This window comes from Abramis brama (assembly GCF_963993115.1).
Source record: "Abramis brama genome assembly, chromosome: 12".
In the NCBI taxonomy this organism is placed as follows: Eukaryota; Metazoa; Chordata; class Actinopteri; order Cypriniformes; family Leuciscidae; genus Abramis; species Abramis brama.
The window spans coordinates 12236780-12259144 of NC_139974.1; the positions used below are offsets into that span (position 1 = coordinate 12236780).

At 38.5% G+C, this 22365-nt stretch overlaps 2 protein-coding genes across 4 annotated transcripts; one reads left to right on the forward strand and one right to left on the reverse strand.

Moving 5' to 3' along the window:
• Window positions 1-419: 419 nt before the first annotated feature.
• On the reverse strand, window positions 420-16547 carry LOC311093605 (myelin-associated glycoprotein). 3 transcript variants are annotated; one of them, XM_084131132.1, is made up of 10 exons: window positions 16480-16547; window positions 16174-16230; window positions 15597-15944; window positions 15320-15477; window positions 15082-15229; window positions 13969-14238; window positions 12865-12958; window positions 11589-11607; window positions 11312-11389; window positions 420-826 (listed from the first exon to the last, which is right to left on the reverse strand). In XM_084131132.1, exons 2-10 carry the CDS (start codon window positions 16217-16219, stop codon window positions 746-748), a joined length of 1242 nt encoding a protein of 413 aa, XP_083987258.1. In that variant the 5' UTR covers window positions 16220-16230; window positions 16480-16547; the 3' UTR covers window positions 420-745. The 3 variants fall into 3 exon arrangements, 2 of the variants coding, with proteins under 2 accessions (XP_083987258.1, XP_083987259.1); XM_084131133.1 differs by having other exon boundaries at window positions 15597-15661; window positions 16480-16494; XR_014608442.1 differs by lacking the exon at window positions 11589-11607.
• A 1954-nt stretch (window positions 16548-18501) lies between these two features.
• On the forward strand, window positions 18502-22121 carry LOC311094177 (formyl peptide receptor 2-like). The gene is made up of 3 exons (XM_084131952.1): window positions 18502-18677; window positions 20061-20607; window positions 21428-22121. Exons 2-3 carry the CDS (start codon window positions 20062-20064, stop codon window positions 21938-21940), a joined length of 1059 nt encoding a protein of 352 aa, XP_083988078.1. The 5' UTR covers window positions 18502-18677; window position 20061; the 3' UTR covers window positions 21941-22121.
• The last annotated feature ends 244 nt before the right edge of the window (window positions 22122-22365 follow it).

Consider the following 22365-nt stretch of genomic DNA (forward strand, 5'->3'; position numbering starts at 1 on the left):
GCAGTTATCAAAACTTGATAAAATGTTGTTTAATTATCCAATAAAAGATAACAAATCTTTACATGATTTGTAACATTTAATTTACCCCTTAGCAGATTTTGTCTGCTACAAATGAAAGTATTTCAGACCTTCCTTATTGGTTTTCCATCTGGCCCCATTTTGTTCAGTCTTTGTTTTGGACAGAGTTACAACCCTCCCGATCTGCCTAGAAATTATGTTTTTTTTTCTTTTTTTTTTTTTTTCAATGATATTTCATGATGTTTTTAACATGTAGATGTATACATATTACACACTATCATTAAGAGTTAGTTAAGAGGCTGTTAAAAATCGGTACGATTAACCATCTCGACTTAACCACCTCCAAGTCTGCATTACACTACTCCAGTATTCAGTGTCACATGATCGTTAATATGCTGATGTGGTGCTCAAGAAACATTTCTTATTATTATCAATATTGAAAACAGTTGTGCTGCTTATTTTTGTGGAAACTGATCATTTTTGTCACAGGAGTCTTTGATTAGAAAGTTTAAAATAGTATTTATTTCATAAATCTACATTATAAATATAAATGTCTTTGCTGTCACTTTTAATTCATTTAATGCATCCATGTTGAATGAAAGTATGGCCTTTTGCCATTTTATTGTTAGCAAAAGTAGAGATGCGAAACACAAATAGTGCAGAAAACCACATGAGAGGACTCCAGATCAGAATCTGTCTCCAACGTGGGCACCACAGCATTTTGTGTCTAGCTAACTTCTCTCTCCGACCTGGGCTGATGTTTACTCAAGTTTCTGTTTTCGTAGTCACCTTCAGTTCTGTCCCTCGTCTGCAGTAAAGAGAAATATACAATATATTAGGCCGGGAGCCAGGTCCACTCCTCAGGATGTTTTTGCTACCTTTTTTTCACTATTATTTCCTATTATCTTATACCTTGGGCCATCACAAGTTGATAATGACCACCCCCAACTCGGCCCCGTTTGGTCTCAGGGGCCAAAAGACACCTTTTTTGGGAAAAGCTTTTGGCGGAATGATGTAATTGTGAATATTAAGGTACTGCAGCTACATAAATGGCCATATAACCCTAAAATTTTGCATGGTGTATCCTGACACTGACACATAGGGGAAACTAGCAGAAAAAGATTCTGGGGATTGCTGCCTTTTTGCTGTCAAATATCACCCTCAACATACCCCAAAAGACAAAAAAATGTCAGTCCGCCTGACACATTGTCATCAAAAGTGATCATTTTCAAGCATTTTATTATACATATCACTGCCTCAAATGTACATGAAAAACTTCCCAAGTTTATAAGCTTCAGTTTAAGTCCAAGATGACCTTTCTATCTAGAGGATTATAGCTGGTATAACCAAAGTTCTCCACTGTACCTCAAATCGGAGAAAACAGAACTTTTAAGCATTACCATTCCATATGGGTTCCATAAGTCCATAAAGTCCTCGCAACACAAGGAATAAAGATGACTCTAGTGTGCAGTCTGTTATCAAAAAGCCAACCTTCAATAGAGAAAACGTTAGTAACCTTCTGTACAGGTAAACATTCTCTACAGCCAAATGGCGAAACTAAAATACAGCTCAAACATAAAATAGAAAACAGTTATTTGGTTTATAGATCTTTTTGCTGCTTATCCATGCTGTACTTCGACTATTGGTCATGTTAGTGTGTTGTATTAGTGTAGAATATAAACTCTCAATCATCATGTTCCTCCTCTTTCTCATCTTCATCTATATTCGTATAGATTTCATCAGTCAAATCATCATCTGTTTCATGCTCTCCATGATGGTGACCTCAAACGAAAACATTTTCAATAAGACATCAACATCTATACCTCTGTTAATTCTCAATAAAAACTTCTGTAGACGTGTGACAGAAAATAAAGTCAGTCTGGTTCGTAATATAGTAATATTTATATTCTACACTAATACAATACACTAACATGACCAGTCGTCGAAGTACACCATGGATAAGCAGCAAAAAGATCTAAGAACGAAATAAATGTTTTCTATTTTACATTTGAGCTGTATTTTAGTTCCCTTATCGGTCGGTCACTCTCTACGTACGTCGTGACCGACTGATAGGAATCTCGCTATAGAGGCCTATCTACTTCAAGTGAAACTAAAACGAGCCAATACACATTGGCATGCAATCATTTGCATTAGCTGTTCAGCCCCGCAGGGCGGGAATATAATGAGCAGGTGCGATTGCATTTCAGTTTGTTGCTTCGGAGCCAAGCACTTCGATGTGTTCTACATATCTTCAAGGAGATTGTGAAACTGAACGAGCTTCTTCTTCTTCGGACCTCTCCACACTGGTGCGGGTGACACAGCACAGCAGCGCAAGCGGTCTTTTTTCTCTCTCTTTCTTCTCTTTTTGTTTTTGTTTTGACTTGAGCAAACAAAAGCTGTTCTCACAGCTGGTAAGGTGCGCTTGAGAGCACTCAAAGGCCGTTTTCACAGCTGGTAAGACTTGTGAGTGGAGATCGCAGTCCTACTGGCGAAGGATGCTTCATTGTACCCAAGAAAGGTGGTGGGTTCAAAATGCTCACGCAGAAACACATTTTCAAATGCACTAGGCACTAGGGACGTGCTTTTTCTGGAGTTGCTCTGCTCGTATCCAGTGGGCATGGTGGAGTCGTATTATTAGCTCAAGATGGAGAATGGAAGATACAACGCAGCATTCTCATATTCGAATGAGCAAGCCAACAACATCATTGTAACTCAGTCTTTACTCGATGACACAACAAATTCTCCAGGAGCTGAGCCAGATGTGAGTAAAAAATATTTTGAACTCAAAAGAATGGCAGAAAAAGAGATTAAGCTTCATTGGAGTATCGTCAATCTGTCTGATTACTGGCGTGAGGGCCGCATTCCAAGAGGACTTAGAATAAAAAAGTTTCCCTCGTTTGGCATAGAAGATACTGATTTCAGATCAAAATGGGAAGCCATTTTGAATAAATGCTCATTAGATCTGATTCTGCTAATCATTGAACATAGTAAGAAAGAAAAAGAAGTGGTGCAAGAAAAAATCAATGAGATAAAAGTACAAATCTCCGGCATGAGTAATGATGACACAAAACTGCCATTTGAAAATAAATTGAAACAGGACCTCGAGAAACTTGCAGATTGGGTCAGACAACAAAAGATCAAGAAATTTAAGAGAGATGAAAACGACTATAAAGATGACAGAGTGTACAAGTGGACTAGACCTAATCACAGAGATAGACAAAGACAGAGATCTGTGTCCTTCAATTTTACTACGAGCGATGAAGAATCCACTTCGATCTCCAATATGTCTTCACCAGCTGCTTCTACCATGTCTGATTTTTTGGACGAAAGACCCAAACGTATAAAACCCAACATAAAAAGAAGAAAACAAGGAGAGGCAGAAAACGGTCAAGGACAAAGACAACAACCATGGACTCTCAGGGACCGGAACAAGAACAGACGGTAATCAATCTATCAAAAACATCTCTTACCTCTGACCATGTGAGTGTGTTGTCCAAAGGACTCTCTTTTTCTCCCACTTACCACACTAATGTGTTTAATACCAAGGTGGATCTATTTAGATTCTATCGAAGTCTCCACCTTAAAGTTTGGTATCATCAATATAATCAGAGAAATGACTGCACAGCACAAAGATCTTCCTTTAGACCAAAATCATACTTCATGCCTCCAATTTCGAATGCGACTTTGACTGCTTTTACAAAAAAGGTGGATTATGACATTGAAAGATTATTTCTATCATCAAATCAAACAAGCAGGGAAAATTTGACCAAATCCCAGAAACTTGCAATAGATCATCTGACAAAGAATGAGTCTATAATTATAAAACCGGCTGATAAAGGAGGAGCAGTTGTAATAATGGACAGAGACAAATATGTTGAAGAAGCCTTACGACAACTTAACAACCAAGACTACTATCAACGGCTGCGGTTCAATCCGATAGACAACATGAGAGATAAATTAAAAGCTCTGTTGCTCACAGCGAAGGATACTGGGTGGATTTCAAAACAGGAGCATGATTTCCTCCTATGTCAACATCCTAGAATACCCACCTTCTATATGCTCCCAAAGATCCACAAGTCTCTTGAATCTCCTCCAGGCAGGCCCATCATATCGTCCAATGGTTCTCTCACAGAGCCAGCTTCGCAATTCATAGACTTTCACATTAAGCCATTGGCTCAACAACTTCCTTCCTATATACAGGATACCACTCATGTGTTGAAGGTCTTAAGCGATATGAGAGTTACAGACAATTGTTTTTTAGTCACATTTGATGTGGAATCTCTGTACACAAATATTGCTCACAATGATGGACTAAAAGCTTTACAACATTTCCTGGTGAATAGACCTTCAGACTCTTTGCCTCCCTCCGAATTCATCGTTCAGCTCACTGAATGGACACTTAAAAATAATGTTTTCCTTTTCCAGGACCTACTACATATTCAGGTTCGGGGCACTGCGATGGGTGCATGTTTTGCCCCCAACTATGCTAACCTTTTTTTAGGTCTGTGGGAGAGGGATTTGGTCTATTTAAACAGATACAGTGACAAGATAAAATGGTGGGGGAGGTACATTGATGATATTCTTATGATCTGGGGTGGTTCTTATGATGAATTGTTACAATTTTATGATCACTTGAACAATAATGATAGGAATATAAAATTGTGTATGGAACATTCCAAAACTAGTATTAACTTTTTAGATCTAACCATTTCTATTGGCAAAGATAAGAAACTCCATACTACTGTATATCGTAAAACAACAGATAGGAACACGATGTTAAAAGCAGATAGTTTCCATCCAAATTGGCTAAAAAACAATATACCTTTTGGCCAGTTCCAACGCCTTAGACGTATTTGTGACACTGATAATGAATATGAAGTGCAAGCTAAAGTCCTGTCGAACCGATTTTTAGAAAGGGGCTATCACACAGAAATTGTACAAAATGCTTATAAGAAAGCCCAGTGTATTCCTAGACCAGAGCTATTCCAGAAGAAGATAAAACGACCCTGTTTACAAAATCAGGCCTATTTTGTGACAGAATATAGCTCTTTGGCTAATCCCATAAAAAGGATCATACACTCAAATTGGAATCTCATTAAGAGTGATCCTGTTCTCAGAGAAGTGTTTTCTGCATCTCCAAAAATTAGCTTCAAGAGGGCTCCAACTCTGCGAGATAGGCTAGTATCTAGTCATCTTCCTGCCAAAAAACAGACCACTTGGCTTAAAAGACAGTTAAAAGGTACTTACAAATGTGGGTTTTGTAACCATTGCTCTAGTATTAAAGAATGTAAAGACTTCTGTAATTTCAAGACTGATAAGAGGTACAACATAAAGACATTCATTAATTGCAATACCACGTTTGTGGTATACAGGTTATCATGCAAATGTGGATGCTTTTATGTTGGCCGGACCAAGAGACGTCTCAAAGACAGAGTATCAGAGCATAAGAATGCCATTAGAAAAGCTAATTTAGATTACCCCATGGCAAAACATTTCCTAAATGTGCACAATAGTAATCCAGAAGGCCTAATGGTTGAGGGTTTAGAAACGATCGAAAAGAGTATTCGGGGTGGTGACCGTTTAAAATTACTTTTACAGAGAGAAACATTCTATATATATGAGTTACAGGCCACAGTATACCCTGGGTTGAATGAAGAAATAGATTTTAGTCCTTTTTTGTGATGTTTTTTTTTTTTTTTTTTGTGTGTGTATATGAGTATGTGTATGTATGTACATATGTTTTTTTTTTGTTTTTTGTTTTTTTTTCTAATGTGTATATGAGTATGTGTATGTATGTACATATGTTTTTTTTTTTTTTTTCTAATGTGTATATGAGTATGTGTATGTATGTACATTATGTGTTTGTTTGGTTTTTTTTTGTTTTTTTTTTCTTCTTCTTCTTCTTCTTCTTTTTTCTCTTTGATGTTAATTTGTAATGCAACCTCCTAGTGGATCTTCTCTGTATGTGCATGTCATTTGTCATTCAGGTGTTTCTAATTAGCACCTATAAAAGAGGAAAGTGTTTGATTGTAAAACATACCCTGAAGAAGGCTGGTTGTGCCGCTACGCGTGGGTTGTTTTTTTTCCCCATATGTCTTTTAAAATTTTCTAACATGAAATAGCCAGTCAAATAAAGGCTTTTTATTAATTTCTAAAAGAAGAGTGCCTTGGATTTTCTTCTACTACATTTTCAAATGCATCCGTCCCCAAGATTGGTTTGAAGTGAATGACCTGAAGGACGCGTACTTTCATGTCTTGATTCTTCCTCGACACAGGCCATTTCTGTGCTTTGCGTTGGGGGGTCGAGCATATCAGTACAAGGTCCTGCCCTTCGGGCTGTCCCTGTCTCCCCGTGTCTTCATGAAAGTCACGGAGGGGGCCCTTGTTCCCATGAGAGAACAGGGCATGCGCATCCTCAACTATTTCGACGACTGGCTCATATTAGCACACTCTCGAGATCAGTTATGCGAACACAGGGAACTCGCGCTCAGGCACCTCAGCCAGTTGGGTCTTCCGGTCAACTGGGAGAAGAGCAAACTCGCCCCTATGCAGAGGGTCTCTTTTCTCGGTATGGAGTTTAATTCGGTCGCACAGACAGCGCGCCTCACAGAGCAACGCGCTCAGTCAGTGCTGAACTGCTTGAACACCTTCAAAGGCAGGACGGCGGTCCCACTGGAATTCTTTCAGAGGCTCCTGGGGCATATGGCAGCGGCAGCAGCGGTAACTCCATTGGGCTGCTCCATATGAGACCGCTTCAGCACTGGCTTCAAGGCTGAGTCCCGAGATGGGCGTGGCATCATGGCACTCACCGGGTGACAATCACACCGGCGTGCCGCCAGACCTTCAGCCCGTGGTCAAACCCCTTGTTCCTGCGGGCAGGAGTCCCCTTGGAACAGGTGTCCAGGCATGCTGTGGTGTTCACAGACGCCTCTGCCACCGGCTGGGGTGCAACGTACAACGGGCATGCAGTGTCAGGGGTGTGGACGGGCCTGCAAATATGCGTTCTCCCCAGTGAGCCTACTTACACAGGCCCTGTGCAAAATCAGGGAGGACGGGGAGCAGGTCCTTCTGGTGGCCCCCTATTGGCCCACCCAGACCTGGTTCCCAGAACTCATGCTCCTCGTGACAGTCCCTCCCTGGCCTATTCCTCTGAGGAAGGACCTTCTGACTCAGAGATGGGGCACCCTATGGCACCCGCGTCCAGACCTCTGGAAACTCCATCTCTGGTTCTAGGTGACTTACCCCCAGAGGTACTGAACACCATCACTTCTGCACGGGCTCCGTCCACGAGACGTGTGCCTTGAAGTGGAACCTGTTCGTCGAGTGGTTTTCCTCTCGCCGAGAGGACCCCCGAAGATGTTCGATAGGGTCCGTGCTTTCCTTCTTGCAGCAAGGGTTGGAGCGAAGGCTGTCTCCCTCCACCCTCAAAGTACATGCTGCCGCTATTTCAGATTATCACGATTAAACCCAGTTAAACCCTCCTCGTCTCCCCTCCATACCCTCTTGGGACCTTTCCCTGGTGCTTCAAGCTCTTCAGGATGCTGCTTAAGTCAGCAGACTTAAAGCTTCTCTCTTTGAAGACTTTGCTGCTGATTGCACTGGCCTCTATCAAGAGGGTAGGGGGCCTGCAAGCATTTTCAGTCGACGAATCGTGCCTAGAGTTCGGGCCTGGTGACAACCATGTTGTACTGAGACCTCGGCCTGTCTATGCCCAAGGTTCCTACCACTCCCTTCAGAGATCAGGTGTTAGGCTGGGTTCCATATGTGTGACCCTACGGGGATTCCATATGTGTATACTTCCACGGCTGCTCCTAATCGAAGCCCCGTGTCTTTCCCTTGGGCTAAGTTACCCAATATTCATATGCAGTACAACCTTCGGGCTAGTCCATATGTATTTTTCCACATAACTCCCTCGAAGAAAGTGGCTTCCGCAGCGTTCCCCTTCCATAGAAAGGGCACGCTTTCCCAGTGTTATCCAATAATCTCACTGTATGGGTTATCACGGAACAACAGTGACAGATACGCTCTGTGTAAGCCCTTTCCTATCGTCCGTCCAGGCAAGAAGGGGTACAGGCTTACACCGGGCACTGGATGGGATGCAGCAGCTGTGGCGCTTTGGTAGGGATTCCTATCAGTCGGTCACGACATACGTCGAAAGTGACCAAACGATAAGGGAATGTCTCGGTTACATATGGTAACCCTCGTTCCCTGAGGGAGGTAACGGAGACGTACATCCCATCGTCACATCTGCTGCTGCCCGCGGGGAGGCCAGCTTACCAGGCTTGGCTCCTCAGCAAAAAAGGAACTCACCTCGCACCTGCTGCTCATTATATACTGTACCTGCACTGCGAGGCTGAACAGCTGATGCAAATGACTGCATGCCAATGTGTTTTGGCTCGTTTTAGTTTTACTCGAAGTAGATTGGCCTCTCTAGCGAGATTCCTATCAGTCGGTCACGACGTTCGTCTCCTTTCCCTCCCTCAGGGAACGAGGGTTACCATATGTAACCGAGACGTTTCGCCATTTGGCTGTAAAGAATGTTTACCTGTACAGAAGGTTACTAACGTTTACTCTATTGAAGGTTGGCTTTTTGATAACAGACTGCACACTAGGGTCATCTTTATTCCTTGTGTTGCGAGGACTTTGTGGACTTTAATAAATCTCACATTTGGTTAATTGATTTTGTGTGAATGTACCCTATGTTGCACCCTGACCCCAGTCCACCTAGGGCAGGGCTATTCAATTCAATCATCTCCATCTGGCCCACTCCAACCTCCCTCCGCCTCTTCTCCTGGCGGTGTGGCTACATTTGGTTAGATATGCGAGTGGCCGTAGTGGCGTGTGCAGCTGTACGTCTATACGCACTGTGCGTACCATGAGCGCGCCGACTAACCTGAGAAACGTTTTCAGTCCGAATATTTCAGCAGTTATTATGTGTGTCCCGTATTTCTGTCGACTGAACCAGCGATACCAATCATTTGTGAATGGTGCGAATCTTTTGTTCGATCTTTGGTTAAATTATTTCCTTTCCATGAATTGGCCAAATGCGCTTGCATAATGGTCTGAAACGATTCAGATTCGTTCGGACCGCCCTGTCACTGAATCATCTGAAGCTGTTTCTCAGTCAGTAACAACAAATATAGAACAAATAGCGCTGTTTTCAGTTTAGTTTCAGTTCAACTCGCAGTTTAGTTTACATTGAACTGCGCAGCACTGCCCAGTGGATAACGGAACGCGAGCTTAAAGGAGTTGTGTTTACTCCCGGTGCTGGACACTATTATTAAACAGCATTGCGACATCCAGTGAGAAGTTTTTCAATTCGACACACCTTTGTTACAGACCACAACTCACTCGATGATTTAACTAGTTTTAAATCAGATGAAGCAGCCTCAACATTCCCAACACGACTGATGAGGTAAACAGCAGAAACATTGTGCCATGAATGAAGTTAGAAGACTTTAAATCCCCTAATCACCAGCTTTACAAATATTTACCATGAATGTACTGTAGTAATTTACTATGGTTTGGGCAGAAATGTGGAATATTTATACTGAATAATATCTTATAGTCATTTATATTGCAGTAGATTAATTAGGTGGGTAGAGGAATATACAATTCATTTTGTGTATAGTTTTTACCTGTGTTTAGGCATTTTGTTATACAGTGGTAGTGAGTGAGTAGCCATGCATGGTTTTACCTGTTTTTATCAAGTATCACTGTCAGAATATTTTCATTTAAGCCTATAATAATTCTAAATAAAATAATTCTTACCAAAGCTATGATCTTGTATAATTCATATTTTTGTACATAGCTGTCAATAAGTTATTTATTAAAGACTCATAAATCTGCATACTGTTGGGTACCACATTTCCAAGTAAATACAATACTTTTTTAGGTTTACTTTAGCATATTTATTGATACTGTTATGTTTCAATAAGTAATAAATAATGTTTCAATAAATAAGCTAAACCCACCGGCCCTCCTCAACATTACTCACTTTTCATGCAATTCACTTCATATAGTATAGCAGTACATAAGTCAAGTCTCAACTCTTGTTTAAGACATGCAAAAAATATGCTTAATGCAATATGGAATGGTAATGCTTGAAAGTTCTGTTTTCTCCGATTTGAGGTACAGTGGAGAACTTTGGTTATACCAGCTATAATCCTCTAGATAGAAAGGTCATCTTGGACTTAAATTGAAGCTTATAAACTTGGGAAGTTTTTCATGTACATTTGAGGCAGTGATATGTATAATAAAATGCTTGAAAATGATCACTTTTGATAACAATGTGTCAGGCGGACAGACATTTTTTTGTCTTTTGGGGTATGTTGAGGGTGATATTTGACAGCAAAAAGGCAGCAATCCCCAGAATCTTTTTCTGCTAGTTTCCACTATGTGTCAGGATACACCATGCAAAATTTTAGGGTTATATGGCCATTTATGTAGCTGCAGTACCTTTATATTCACAATTACATCATTCCGCCAAAAGCTTTTCCCAAAAAGGGTGTTTTTTGGCCCCTGAGACCAAACGGGGCCGAGTTGGGGGTGGTCATTATCAACTTGTGATGGCCCAAGGTATAAGATAATAGGAAATAATAGTGAAAAAAAGGTAGCAAAAAACATCCTGAGGAGTGGACCTGGCTCCCGGCCTATATGCATAGTACATACAGTGTGTCATACACTACATTTTAACTTTTTAACATTGTATACAATGCAGATATCTTATTTTTCAGATGAGAAAACTGATGATCGTTACACAAACATTTTAGTCTTTCATACAAATTAGGTGCGGCAAATGATGACATTTTAGTGTCTTCATTATGGTTTGTAATGGAACTGATGATATAGCAATTCATATGAATATCTTCACACCCCAAAGCTTTTGCACATGTCAGCAGAGTATCTTGTGATCAGTCTATCAGTGATTATTATGCTTGCACAACTGTTTTCTGAGAAATAAAACTATCTATTTCCTGTCTCAGGAAATTGATAACCATTAATCTTTTTGATTTGACGGTTGATTGAATTAGGTCATGGGGAAAATCCCCATAGTGTATCTAAACACAACTTACATGGAATACAACTGCTGTTTTCCAGAGAAATGCAACTGTTGCAGCAGGTCTTCAATGCATCTTTCAAAGTTTAGGCTAAGTCTACTTGCATGCCAAGCATATCGTGTTCAAATAGAAGAATGTTGTTGGGGTTTTTTTTGTCTGGTTTAAATAACCTTTTAAAAAATTAAAACTTTAAACTGGTTTAAAAAATTAACCTTTAATACTAAAACACTGACCTGTATTACATTGTAAACAGAGTCACTGGTCCTGTGGAGGGTCGCATACATCATGGATCCTCTCATGCCTTCAAACTCCTAATAGCACGAGAGACAAATGCGAAGGTCTTTGAAAATGACAAAAAATTTCTTCCATATCATTATTTTGATAATAAATCTTCCACACCCAGTTTGTGCTCTGCAAATTTACCCGAAAGCAAAGTTTGTGCAATGATATAATACTACTTTGTTTATCTGCTCTATACCTTGGGATGATTTATGATGGTGTCAAACTTACTTGAAGTCTTTTTAACAGGCTGAAAAGAGAAGAAATAAAATAATTTGGTAACAGTTTACAATAAGGTTTCTTTTTAGTTTTTAGTAACTAACAATGAACAATACAGATAGAGCATGTAGTCAATGCTAATTTCAACGTTTACTAATACATTTTAAAAATACAAAGTTCACATTTGTTAATGCACTGTAAACTAACATGAGCAATCAACAAATAACTAGATTTTTACTTAAAAAAATAAAGTTGCTCATTGTTAGTTCATATTAGCTAATGCATTCACTAATGTAGACCTTAAAAGCATTTCCAGTACTTTGCATAGAACTTAAGTAACAATTAAAATTCCAATGATTAGAATAAAAAACAAGTGACAACATTATTGCAATATTTTTGTGATTCATTTAGATGTGACTATCATTTAGATGGTTTTAGAATATGAATTTTACATAAAATATATGTATAATAAGAGTTCAATGAAAAATGTTTGCAACTAGGTCAATAAACCTGGAGACATGCCAAAGGGGTCAAGATGAATGGTTAGCATAGGCTCATTAGCCCCTGGTGGTGGATGCTGTAACTACAACATATTACACAAAAATGCATCTTTCTCTAATGGTGGCCATTTATTTTTAATAATTTATAATAACATATAAATCAAAATAATTTCTGGCAGGGGGTAATGCATTAGCAGAACTACTGCCATGCTACTGGATATATATTTCCCTAGATATGTTATAGACCTTTTAAACCAGTCAAACCCTAACCTATTGTTTCTCACCTCATCCCCATTCATGTCAGAATGTGACCTCTTATGTTTACAGGAAATAAAGGTCTGCCTGTGTAACCGGTCCTATTCAACCGATTCGAATTGGGGTCTCCGGCGTAGGAGGCGGACGCTCAAACAAGGACGCTAAAGACAGCAGAGCTAGCGTGCCTCTTGAGGCCAGGGGAGTGAGGTTTACACGCACGGCTCTTACTGGCCTACGTCAGTTACACTCACCCCCTAAACCTCACTCCCATCCGGGTCAGCGGCACCAAATGTAACCGGTCCTACTCGACCCGCTCCGAGCGGTATTCGAACCAGTGTCTCCGGCATGGGAGGAGGGCCACTTGATGCCAGGGGAGTGAGGTTTACACGCACAGCTCTTACAGGCCTACGTCCGTACCACCAGGACATTACATATAACAGTGAAGCTGATCTTCTTACACTAAATCATATTTAAAAACAGGCTGAACACCATGTCAAAGTTCTTGCTGTTTGCAATCTTTTTTCAAAACCCACCTTTTGTATTTGAACAAATCCACTGCAGTAATGAGAATTAAGAAAAGCGTCAGAAGTCCACATATAATGTACAGTGCAGTGGAGCACTGGCTACCTGAATCAGACAGAAAGAGAGAAAAAAAAGGTTCATCTGGTTTTAGGTCACTAAATGATGACATATAAAACAGCTTCTTTCCTTGCATACCCCAAGAACACCCAAGGAGATACATAACTGAAGTTCACACAAACTTCCACACTGCAGTTACACATGGTCTGAGAATGAACATTCTTAAGGTTAGCAAGTTTACACATCAACGAATTGCCCACTGATAATCATACAAATGTATTTTGATGTGGTTTGGTTGTAGTTTCTAATTTAATTGCTTGTTTACACCCAGATCTAACCATGCGTCCAGTTATTCCTCCCAATGCAGCCACATCAACACTGCCATCCAAAGAATTTGTCATGAATCACATTCATCATTAGTGAAGCATAGATGAAATCACTGTACTAAAGTGATTATGGGTCAATGACACATAAAGATGTCCAAGATGATGAAAAGAACAAACAGCAAACTCCTAGACATGTAAACAAGCAAAAAAAGAAAAAAAAAAGAAAGAAAGAAAATGTTTTGATTTAAGCGAGTATTTCCGTTGCCCCTTAAATTTGAATACACATTGAAATCATATTTTGTCCTGTTTTACTTAAATAATAAAAATAAAATAATTTAATTAAATATAAGCTATATTATATTATATAAGCTATATATTATTTAGCAACATTCTGTATATCGCTACAAAAAAGAATACATAATATGCAGTGCAATCTGTTCAGGGATTCAAATAAATTGTGAATGATTGATTAAATGAACCAACCAAATAAATAAAATCACTAAAATGAATCGGACCTCCCGATGCTTCGCGTAAGAAAGAGAATAGATATTTTAGCATGCATAGGCTAGCCTACTTGTGTATTACCTCAGCTCAGGTCGCTCAGTTTTATCATGTTACACTGATATTCCTTGAAAAAAAGCAGTTCGTTTGCTAGCAAAAACCCAAGGTTCTGAAAAGAAATGTTAAAGTTAACTAACTTAGTAAAGGTTCTGCTAAAAGCAAGATATTTACTGTTTATGCCCACAGCGACAGCCCTCGATTGGTCGGTCCCGTGGATGTTGTAGACCTTGCAGACATACAGACCCTGAACATTACTTCTGGCTATTATTGTTAGAGTCTGTCCTATATTCTGCAACACTAGCTTCCCGGATCCACTGTCTTTGTGCCACTCATAGCGCCTGACTTCAGGGTTGGCATCACTGTGACAGCTCAGGATCACCACACTGCCTTCAGACACTGGACCAGATGGACTCACAAGGGCTATGGTGTTTTTGGGAGCATCTGAAAGAGAAGATTGACCTGTGTCCTTTATTGTACATAATACAAGACAAGTCTGAGACCACATAAAAAATCTGAGATTCAAAATAGGCCTATAATTTTAAATTAACAGAATGTCTTGAATTAAAAAAAAAACACTATGATGTTAATTGAATAATAATTAACATTTTGTACTATTTCTAGGTCACCAATCGGATAAGTAAATTTTACTGAATGGCCCTGTGCCAAATGGCACACTTCATGTGCACTTGCGGTCTTGTGGACTTAACGTCTATGCGCGAGCCTTTCAAAGCACAGTCGTTTGGTCATGAGCGTGGAAAGACGCTCTCTTTGCAGCTGACACGTGTCTTCGTACACGCTTTTTCTTACAGTACGGGCATATTATTCTGGTGATGAAATTGGCGTCATGCGCACTGTACTACACGTAAAAACCGGACTAGGCTATACCCTATCCACCTTATTTTTCAAAACGGAAGTAAGGTGTTTTATGTGAATGCGCGAGACTTTCAATTTCTGAGCCGCTATAGGGTAATAAGGAAAAGAATATATCAAAGTACAGTTAACTGTAAAACTGTTTGCGCTACAAACCAGCGTGTTTAATTGAGACACTAGCCTACATTAAAATAATATGGTAAGAAATACCAGTTTGCAATATCAAGCAGCATAAGGAGCTCTTTTGTACAGCTAAAAATAACTGGTAGCGACACCGGAAGTGGCCGCAAAATAAGGTGAAAAATAAGGATACTTTGGGCTTTAGATTTCCATTTGGGATAGGGCCAATATAATACATAAAAATAATTGCTTTTATGCTTTATGATGGCTTTCCTTTCTCTCTGTTTCACATACAAAGCACTCTGAGGAGAACGCTGGTCTCAACTGGTCTTTTGGCGCCCTGGGAGTACAAAAGAGTGCAGGAGACTTTAAGGTGGTCATTTAGAGGCGTAGCATTGAACATCTGAGAGGAGACCATCATTGTCTGTCCAAATTCATCCTCCTTAAGAAAAAAAAAAAGAAAAAAGTTTAAAGCATCAGGACGCAGAACTGTATTTACAATCATCATGATTGGCCTGACATTATATTTCACCTGCAGGGCTGCGAGCTGTTCTCCTAGTTGCGGGTTCCACTGCATCAGAGGATGTATTGAGGGACATGAGATCACAGTGGAACAGGTCAATGTCAACTTGGTGCCCTCTAGAACTTCCAGCACCTGAACATGTGGGCTCAGGATAGGCGGTGGAACGTCTTGGAATTAAGAAGAGCATTAAGACATTAATGTTCACCCACCCCATAATGCCCCAACCCACTCCCTCCCAAAAAAAAAAAAAGAGGCATTTATCCTTTAATAAAATAAGGATTCCAACCTTTATGTACTGTGATGTTCACTCCTTGCTTAAAAGTATACATGAGAGGTTCAGGACCCTGAAGTCTGAAGAAATACATGTCACTGAATCCAGCAAGAAAGTTGTGAAACACTGTAGTGCAATTTTTGTTTAAGATGTTGCCAATCACATTTCCTTTTAGAAACGAGTCCAAACTGAGCACGTTTGCTCCTTCTATGGTTGTTTTTCTCCATATTGCCTCTACAGAGTTGTTTAAGGACTTTTTGAATGAGTCAGGGATCTCAAACTGACATGGAATTTGAACACAGAAGCCAGTTATCGCATCTATATTCTGAGGCATCTTAATTTTCCATGTGTTGCTTTCAGCACCTTCATACATAAACACACAGGACATGTTCTACATTAGTTTAATATAGTACATGCCAAAGCATTGAGCTGCTTAACTTTACAACACAATAGAAGTGCGAGTTAAACTGTCACCCATCCTTATAAATAGCACCATTTCGACATAAACACTCATTCAGTATTTGCTCATTAATCTAAAACTATCTTGGCTTATATTTCAAACCCAACAGATCAACAACACAAAGTCTCTCACCTCTCAATATCCAGATTATGATAACCAAGATTTTAGGTCCACTCATGCTGCTGAAATCTAAAAAAAAAAAAAAAAAAAACACATAGCCTAATGAGCAAATACAGTCAAGAAAACAGATGTGGCTTTTTAGGCTTTGTTCCTTTTTTGTCTTTTTGACTTTGTGTAGACCAACATTGGTACATACATAGATTATAAAGGAACACTTAACAACTTAAATTATTAGATTAAAACTGATTGTTACTGATTTTTACTTTATTTCTACTGATTTTTTTTGTTTTGAAATCAGAAATAATCAGAAACTTTTACCTGATGCAGAACTGTCAGACAGTCACTCAGCAACTTAAATGAATTACTGGAAACTGGAACTGGAAACACTAGAGTTTCATCATTAGTTTTGTATAAAAAAAAAGGATTATTACAAAAAAATTGTGAAACAGGAAAACATTTGTTCTTCCTTTTTTGGGGGGTCAAATATGTTTAAAAGGAATTTTATGTAAAATATACAGTTGTGTGATTTGAAATATGGTGTGTATATTTTATAATCTTACCTATATTATCTGAAAGCTTCCAATAAGAAAAAAATAGTCACTTTACAAATCAATCAGGCTAACAACAAGACAACAACATTCACCACAAGGCGAATAGGGAAATACATAATCAGTTTAAATATGCAAAAGTAAGTATGTGCTAATTTTCATATAAACAAAAATATTAACATTAGATAAAGCCAGTTAAAGTTTCATTTTGTTGACATTAGAGTTAAAGTTTTTATAGAGGGGATTCTGAATATCTCTTTTTAATCACTCCATAAAAAGAAAATACTGTTGACAGTCAGAAAAGACATTTTAGGAATAAACTCAGGTTTGAATGAGACAAACCCCTCTGTACAAACCTTCAGAATACTTTAAATTTGTATAGCAAATGAAATCAACATTGATAATTCATGTGGGATATATACACTTTCCTCCTTGAACATGTTGCTGTTTTTTTTGTTTTTTTTCACAAATGTGATTTTCTATTGTGTTGAAATGTTTTCACACCTAGACATTTACCTTAAGCTCTGAAGATGTCAATTTTGCAAACTAACCCTCAAGCTATACTGTAATAAAACAACAGTTGATAAGATGTATTGCCTTTCAGGACATCATAGCTTACTTTGACATTTTGGTAATTTAAGCTATTGTTTTCTTTACAGTTCACATGACAATTAATTGCGTAAATCAATTCATTTTGACCTTAAACCACCATCTATCTATTATCGCCCACATTATTATGATAGGTCAAACCACAGATTCTGAATTTTCTTCTGTAATACTAACTCTCAGCAGTAAGTGGCAGCACAGTTCAACATTAAGATATTGACGCTCCTTCACACATTCACACAACTTCCTTCATCTAGTTTCCGTTAAAACTCACTTTCACCTAAAAAAAATAGTCACTTAAATGGATAGTTCACACAAAAATTAAAATGCTGTCATCATTTACTCATCCTCAAGTGTTTTTTTAAACCTGTAGGAGTTTCTTTGTCCTGTTGAGAAAAGAAGATATTTTGAAGAATGTTGGTAACCAAACAGTTGTCAATGGTCCCCACTGACATAGTAGTATTTTGTCATACTATGTAAGTCAATGGGGTCCAAAAACCGTTTGGTTACCAACATTCTTCAAATTATCTTCTTTTGTTTTCAGCAGAACAAAGAAACTCATAGAGGTTTAGAACAAATTGAGGATGTGTAAATGATGACAGAATTTTCATTTTTGGATGAACTATCCCTTTAAAAATAACATCCTTTTTTTTTTTGATGACTAGTGGTTCTAATGCCACAACAATCAACTTAATTTTAGTGTATGGTAGTCATAAGTATTAAACAGAAACAGCATTCAACCCATTTTCCTTTTCTGGTATGTGGTTGGAAACAAAAGTCATGGGAATTCATATCAGGATGTAGGCAAAGACACACAATAAAACAAGCAACACTGACAAAGAGAATATGGAAATTATTCACATATCTTGATCAGATACTGTTAAACAGATAACATTGTACACACTTACAATAACTGTTGTTGATGTTAGTAGTAGTGGTAGTGGCGTAGTACTGGTGTTATTAATTCACTACTTTCAAAATTCAGATGTTTTGATGTTCAGTCATGTGTCTATCTACAATGTGTGCTTTATAGACATTAGATATACATCATATGCTCTAACTCTCCCAGAGGCAAAACCGAGTAAACACACACACATATATTTAGGTTTCAATGTTTGTTTTCGTGTGAATGTCTCCTCCCTCTTCCTGCTTATCTCATCTAGAGAAAACGAAAAAGGGGAGAAAAGGTTTCAGAGAGATGGAGAGCAACTGGAACGGATGTCAATGAACCCTTCACTTATTTATTTGCCTGCACACTGAGCATAACATCAAAACACTTATAGACCCACTTCCTGCTAGACGCATTCTCAAATTACTTCAGTGGTGTTTCCTCACGGACTGATTCATTGAGACTGTCTACAGGTAAGAACACCCACAACAATTCATAATCAAGTTGTTTGTAAGTCTTTATCATTTTATTTTCAGGTTGTGTGATAATTTTATTGCATTTTTGTAATTAATAATCATATATACATTAAATGCAATTTTGAATGAGAATTTTAACATGGTTCATTCACATTTTTTTTTTTTTATTCATATATTCTACTGTTTTTTTTGTTTTGAAACATAAAAGGAGAAACACAACTAACTCTGGCGCAAGGCAACAGGCTATTTTTCAAGAAGTAAGGGGTTTTTGCCGGAACATATGTAGTTTGAGTAAATGCTGACTGCAATGGGAATAATGCTACAAGATGTTGTGACCTCTCATGATTCAGCAGAGCAACACTGGTTTTATGTGCTGAAACCTCTTAGTTGCCAGACAACTCACATTTATCTTACTATATGGTGCAGCTCAGAATACGAGCATGATATTACACTTTGAACAGACTTATGATAAATTGCTCACTAAATGGCATGTGTACACGAAAGTGTCTTCTCTTACGCATGTTTGCTAACGTTAAGTGGAACACATCAAGATTGCAAGTTTTATTAAATGTTAACTGAGATGCTCTGGGTGGGGTGGGCGGGGGGACATGTAAGAATCTATGCTATTTAAAAACACTGATTTCAATTCCGCTTCTGTATTTTGTTAAAGGGTGAAAGGTTCAGAGTTTTGAACCCCCGCCCCCCTCCCCCCTCCCCCCTCCCCCCTCCCCCCCCCCAGTTTTTTTCCAGACAGATATTTTAAAACAGACTCTGAGTAAGAGCTGGGTGGCTTCTGTCATGTGAACAAACTTTTATGGGTAGTTTTTTAAGCTATATTTAAATTATGTATAAACATTTCAAATATATTTTAATAACCACCCCATATACACAAAGAAAATGTATTGGGTAAATAAGAGAAAACACGTGTAGATGCTGATATTCTTGTACACATTATTAATTATTTGAATACTTTACACATTATTTGAATACTTTACACATTACATGACTTCTTTTTTCCCCCAGTATTTTATCCAACTTGAGAAGTAGACTATGGAATAGATAGCAAGATTATGCATATTGCAAACACTTTTATCCAAAGCAACTTAAAGTGCATTCCAAATTTATGTTGTAAAACATTTTGGGAACAGTGATTTGCTGAATGTTAAAATGTCCAGTTTTATCGATGTGATTAGAATGTTACGTAAAAGGTCTGAACATTTTCTATAAACATTATAAGAACTTCATCAAGTGAAAACATCATAAAGACGTTCTAAGAGCGTCTTCTCTCATCATGAGAATGCATATCAAATATTAATAATGTTATAAGAATGTTCTATAAATGTTATTTTATGTTATTTTAAACTTTTATTTGTCTCACAGAATGACCTTCAATACAACTCTTTTTATGCACGTCTCCCAACCGGATGTCTTTGAGAAAACTAAAGTGGACATTGATGCCATTATGGATAATATTACCATTGTCCTCTACACCATTACCATTTTCTTTGGCATAAGCGGGAACTCTATGGTGATCTGGGTGGCTGGTATCCGTCTGAAGCCCAACGTCACTAACGTTTGGTTGGTCAATCTGGCAGTAGCTGACCTGATCTTCTGTCTGACACGAGTCACTTCGCTCCTCAAAAAACTTTTCTTTGACCACTGGCCTTTTGGGGTCTTTCTCTGCAAGTTCAATGGTTTCTTCAAGTACGCCAACATGTTCTGCAGTGTTTTCCTTCTCGCTGTCATCAGTGTGGATCGAGCGCTCTGCGTCTGGTGCCCAGTTGTTACTAGAAAACGACGGACGTTATGTGCAGCTCGTGTGGTCAGTGTGGGAGTCTGGATTGTGGCGGGGATCTTTAGTTCACCGTATTTTGTGTACCGGCAGGTCTACCTTGGTGACAACAACTTGACCAAGTGCTCACTGGAGGTCAGCACAACTTTGCAATTCTGTCTGAATTTCTAAATTGTTTCCAATTCACAAATCTAAACTATCTTGAATAAAAAATAAATCACTTTCTAAGCAGACAAAACAGGTACAAATATTATAAGGCTAATATCAGAAATAAGTCACCCAATTAAATTCTGTCATGATTTACTCACTCACATGTCATTCCTGGACCGCTTGACTTTATGTATACATTTTATTTTATTATAATGACTTTATTTCTCAACTGAACACTTTGGATTAGCGATGCACAATATATCGGCCGCCATATCGGTATTGGCCGATATATCTTTATTTTGAATGTTATCGTTACATTTTTTTTAACGATATATTAAAGTCAATAAATAATAGATTATTTCCTTCAGTTGAGACACTTCAGATGCTCACTGTTCGCCGTGATGGTTTTGAATTGCTTGAAATATGATTGGAATCACTCCAAAAAAGGACAAAGCGCAACATGTGCAAGTCTGTCATATATAGGCTACATAAAATTATAATGAGAACATCATTATAATTGTGTGCTTGGGACATAGATTTTAATAGTGAGACTTCTGTTTTTGTAATCAGGCTCTCAAAAATTATATAAAAAACAATATATTGGTTATCAGCTTTCAAATATAAAGAATTATCGGTTATCGGTATCGGCCAAAATGTTCATATCAGTGCATCACTACTTTGGATGAGTACATTTTTTTTATTTTTTGGTGAACTATCCCTTAAAATATATACCTTTTAGTACCTAGTTAATGTGGATTAATTTATCAATATTCTGAAATCTGATTTATCTGATTTATTTGTGCAGGTGAAAGAAGCATCAAAGGGTGACAATACAGCAAAGAATGCCTTGTACAGCATTCGCTTCTTATGTGGATTCCTGTTGCCCTTCCTGGTCATCCTGTGCTGCTACATTCTAGCTGGCATTGGGATACGCAGAACACGGCTCTCTGGCAAGTCAAGGCCCCTCCGGATTCTCGCTGCACTGGTCTGTGCCTTTTTCTTATGCTGGGGACCCTACCACTGCCTGCTGCTCGCCAAGATGGTGGACAAGAAGAGCTTTGCAGTCAAAGTGGGTCTGCCCATTGCTAAGGGCTTCGCGTATTTCAACAGCTGCGTGAACCCCCTGCTGTACTTCTGCATGGGACTAAATGTTAGGCAAAACTTCAGACAAAGCATATCAGGTATTTATCGCAGAGCATTTATGGAAGAAGGCCAAACTGTGCAATCCCAGGAAGGCACTGCCGAAGAAAGCTGTAATTCCATTCCAAAGACTTCAAGGTTCGTTCGAGATAGACCTAGGGGCATGACTAAAGTTTAAAAGAGTTTTATTGTAATGTAACTTTTGTTTTTGTACATGATAAACTGTTTATATTCAGAAACAGTGCTTTTCACAAGTCTGTTTCTGTGACCTCTCTAGCGTTAACATGCAAGCACTGTTTAGCAGCTAATATATTTCCTCGCTCTAAAGCCAATAAACTGTAAATAGGTTTCCTGAGAAAGTCTCTTGATTTAGTGTTTTTCACTTCTGCCTTATGTATAAGAGTGCAAGAAATATAGACTTTTGTTCTTCTTTTCTGACCAAGACATCCTACAGTACTTACTTCACTGAATGAAATTTGATCATTCTATTTAAATGCTTGCACTAGCCACATATTGGAATGAAGCAAATGCTCCGAAAACGTAGGCAGCTGACTTGTTGCCTCGCTGCCCTATTACGCAATGACTTTGCAGGCAGCATTTGCG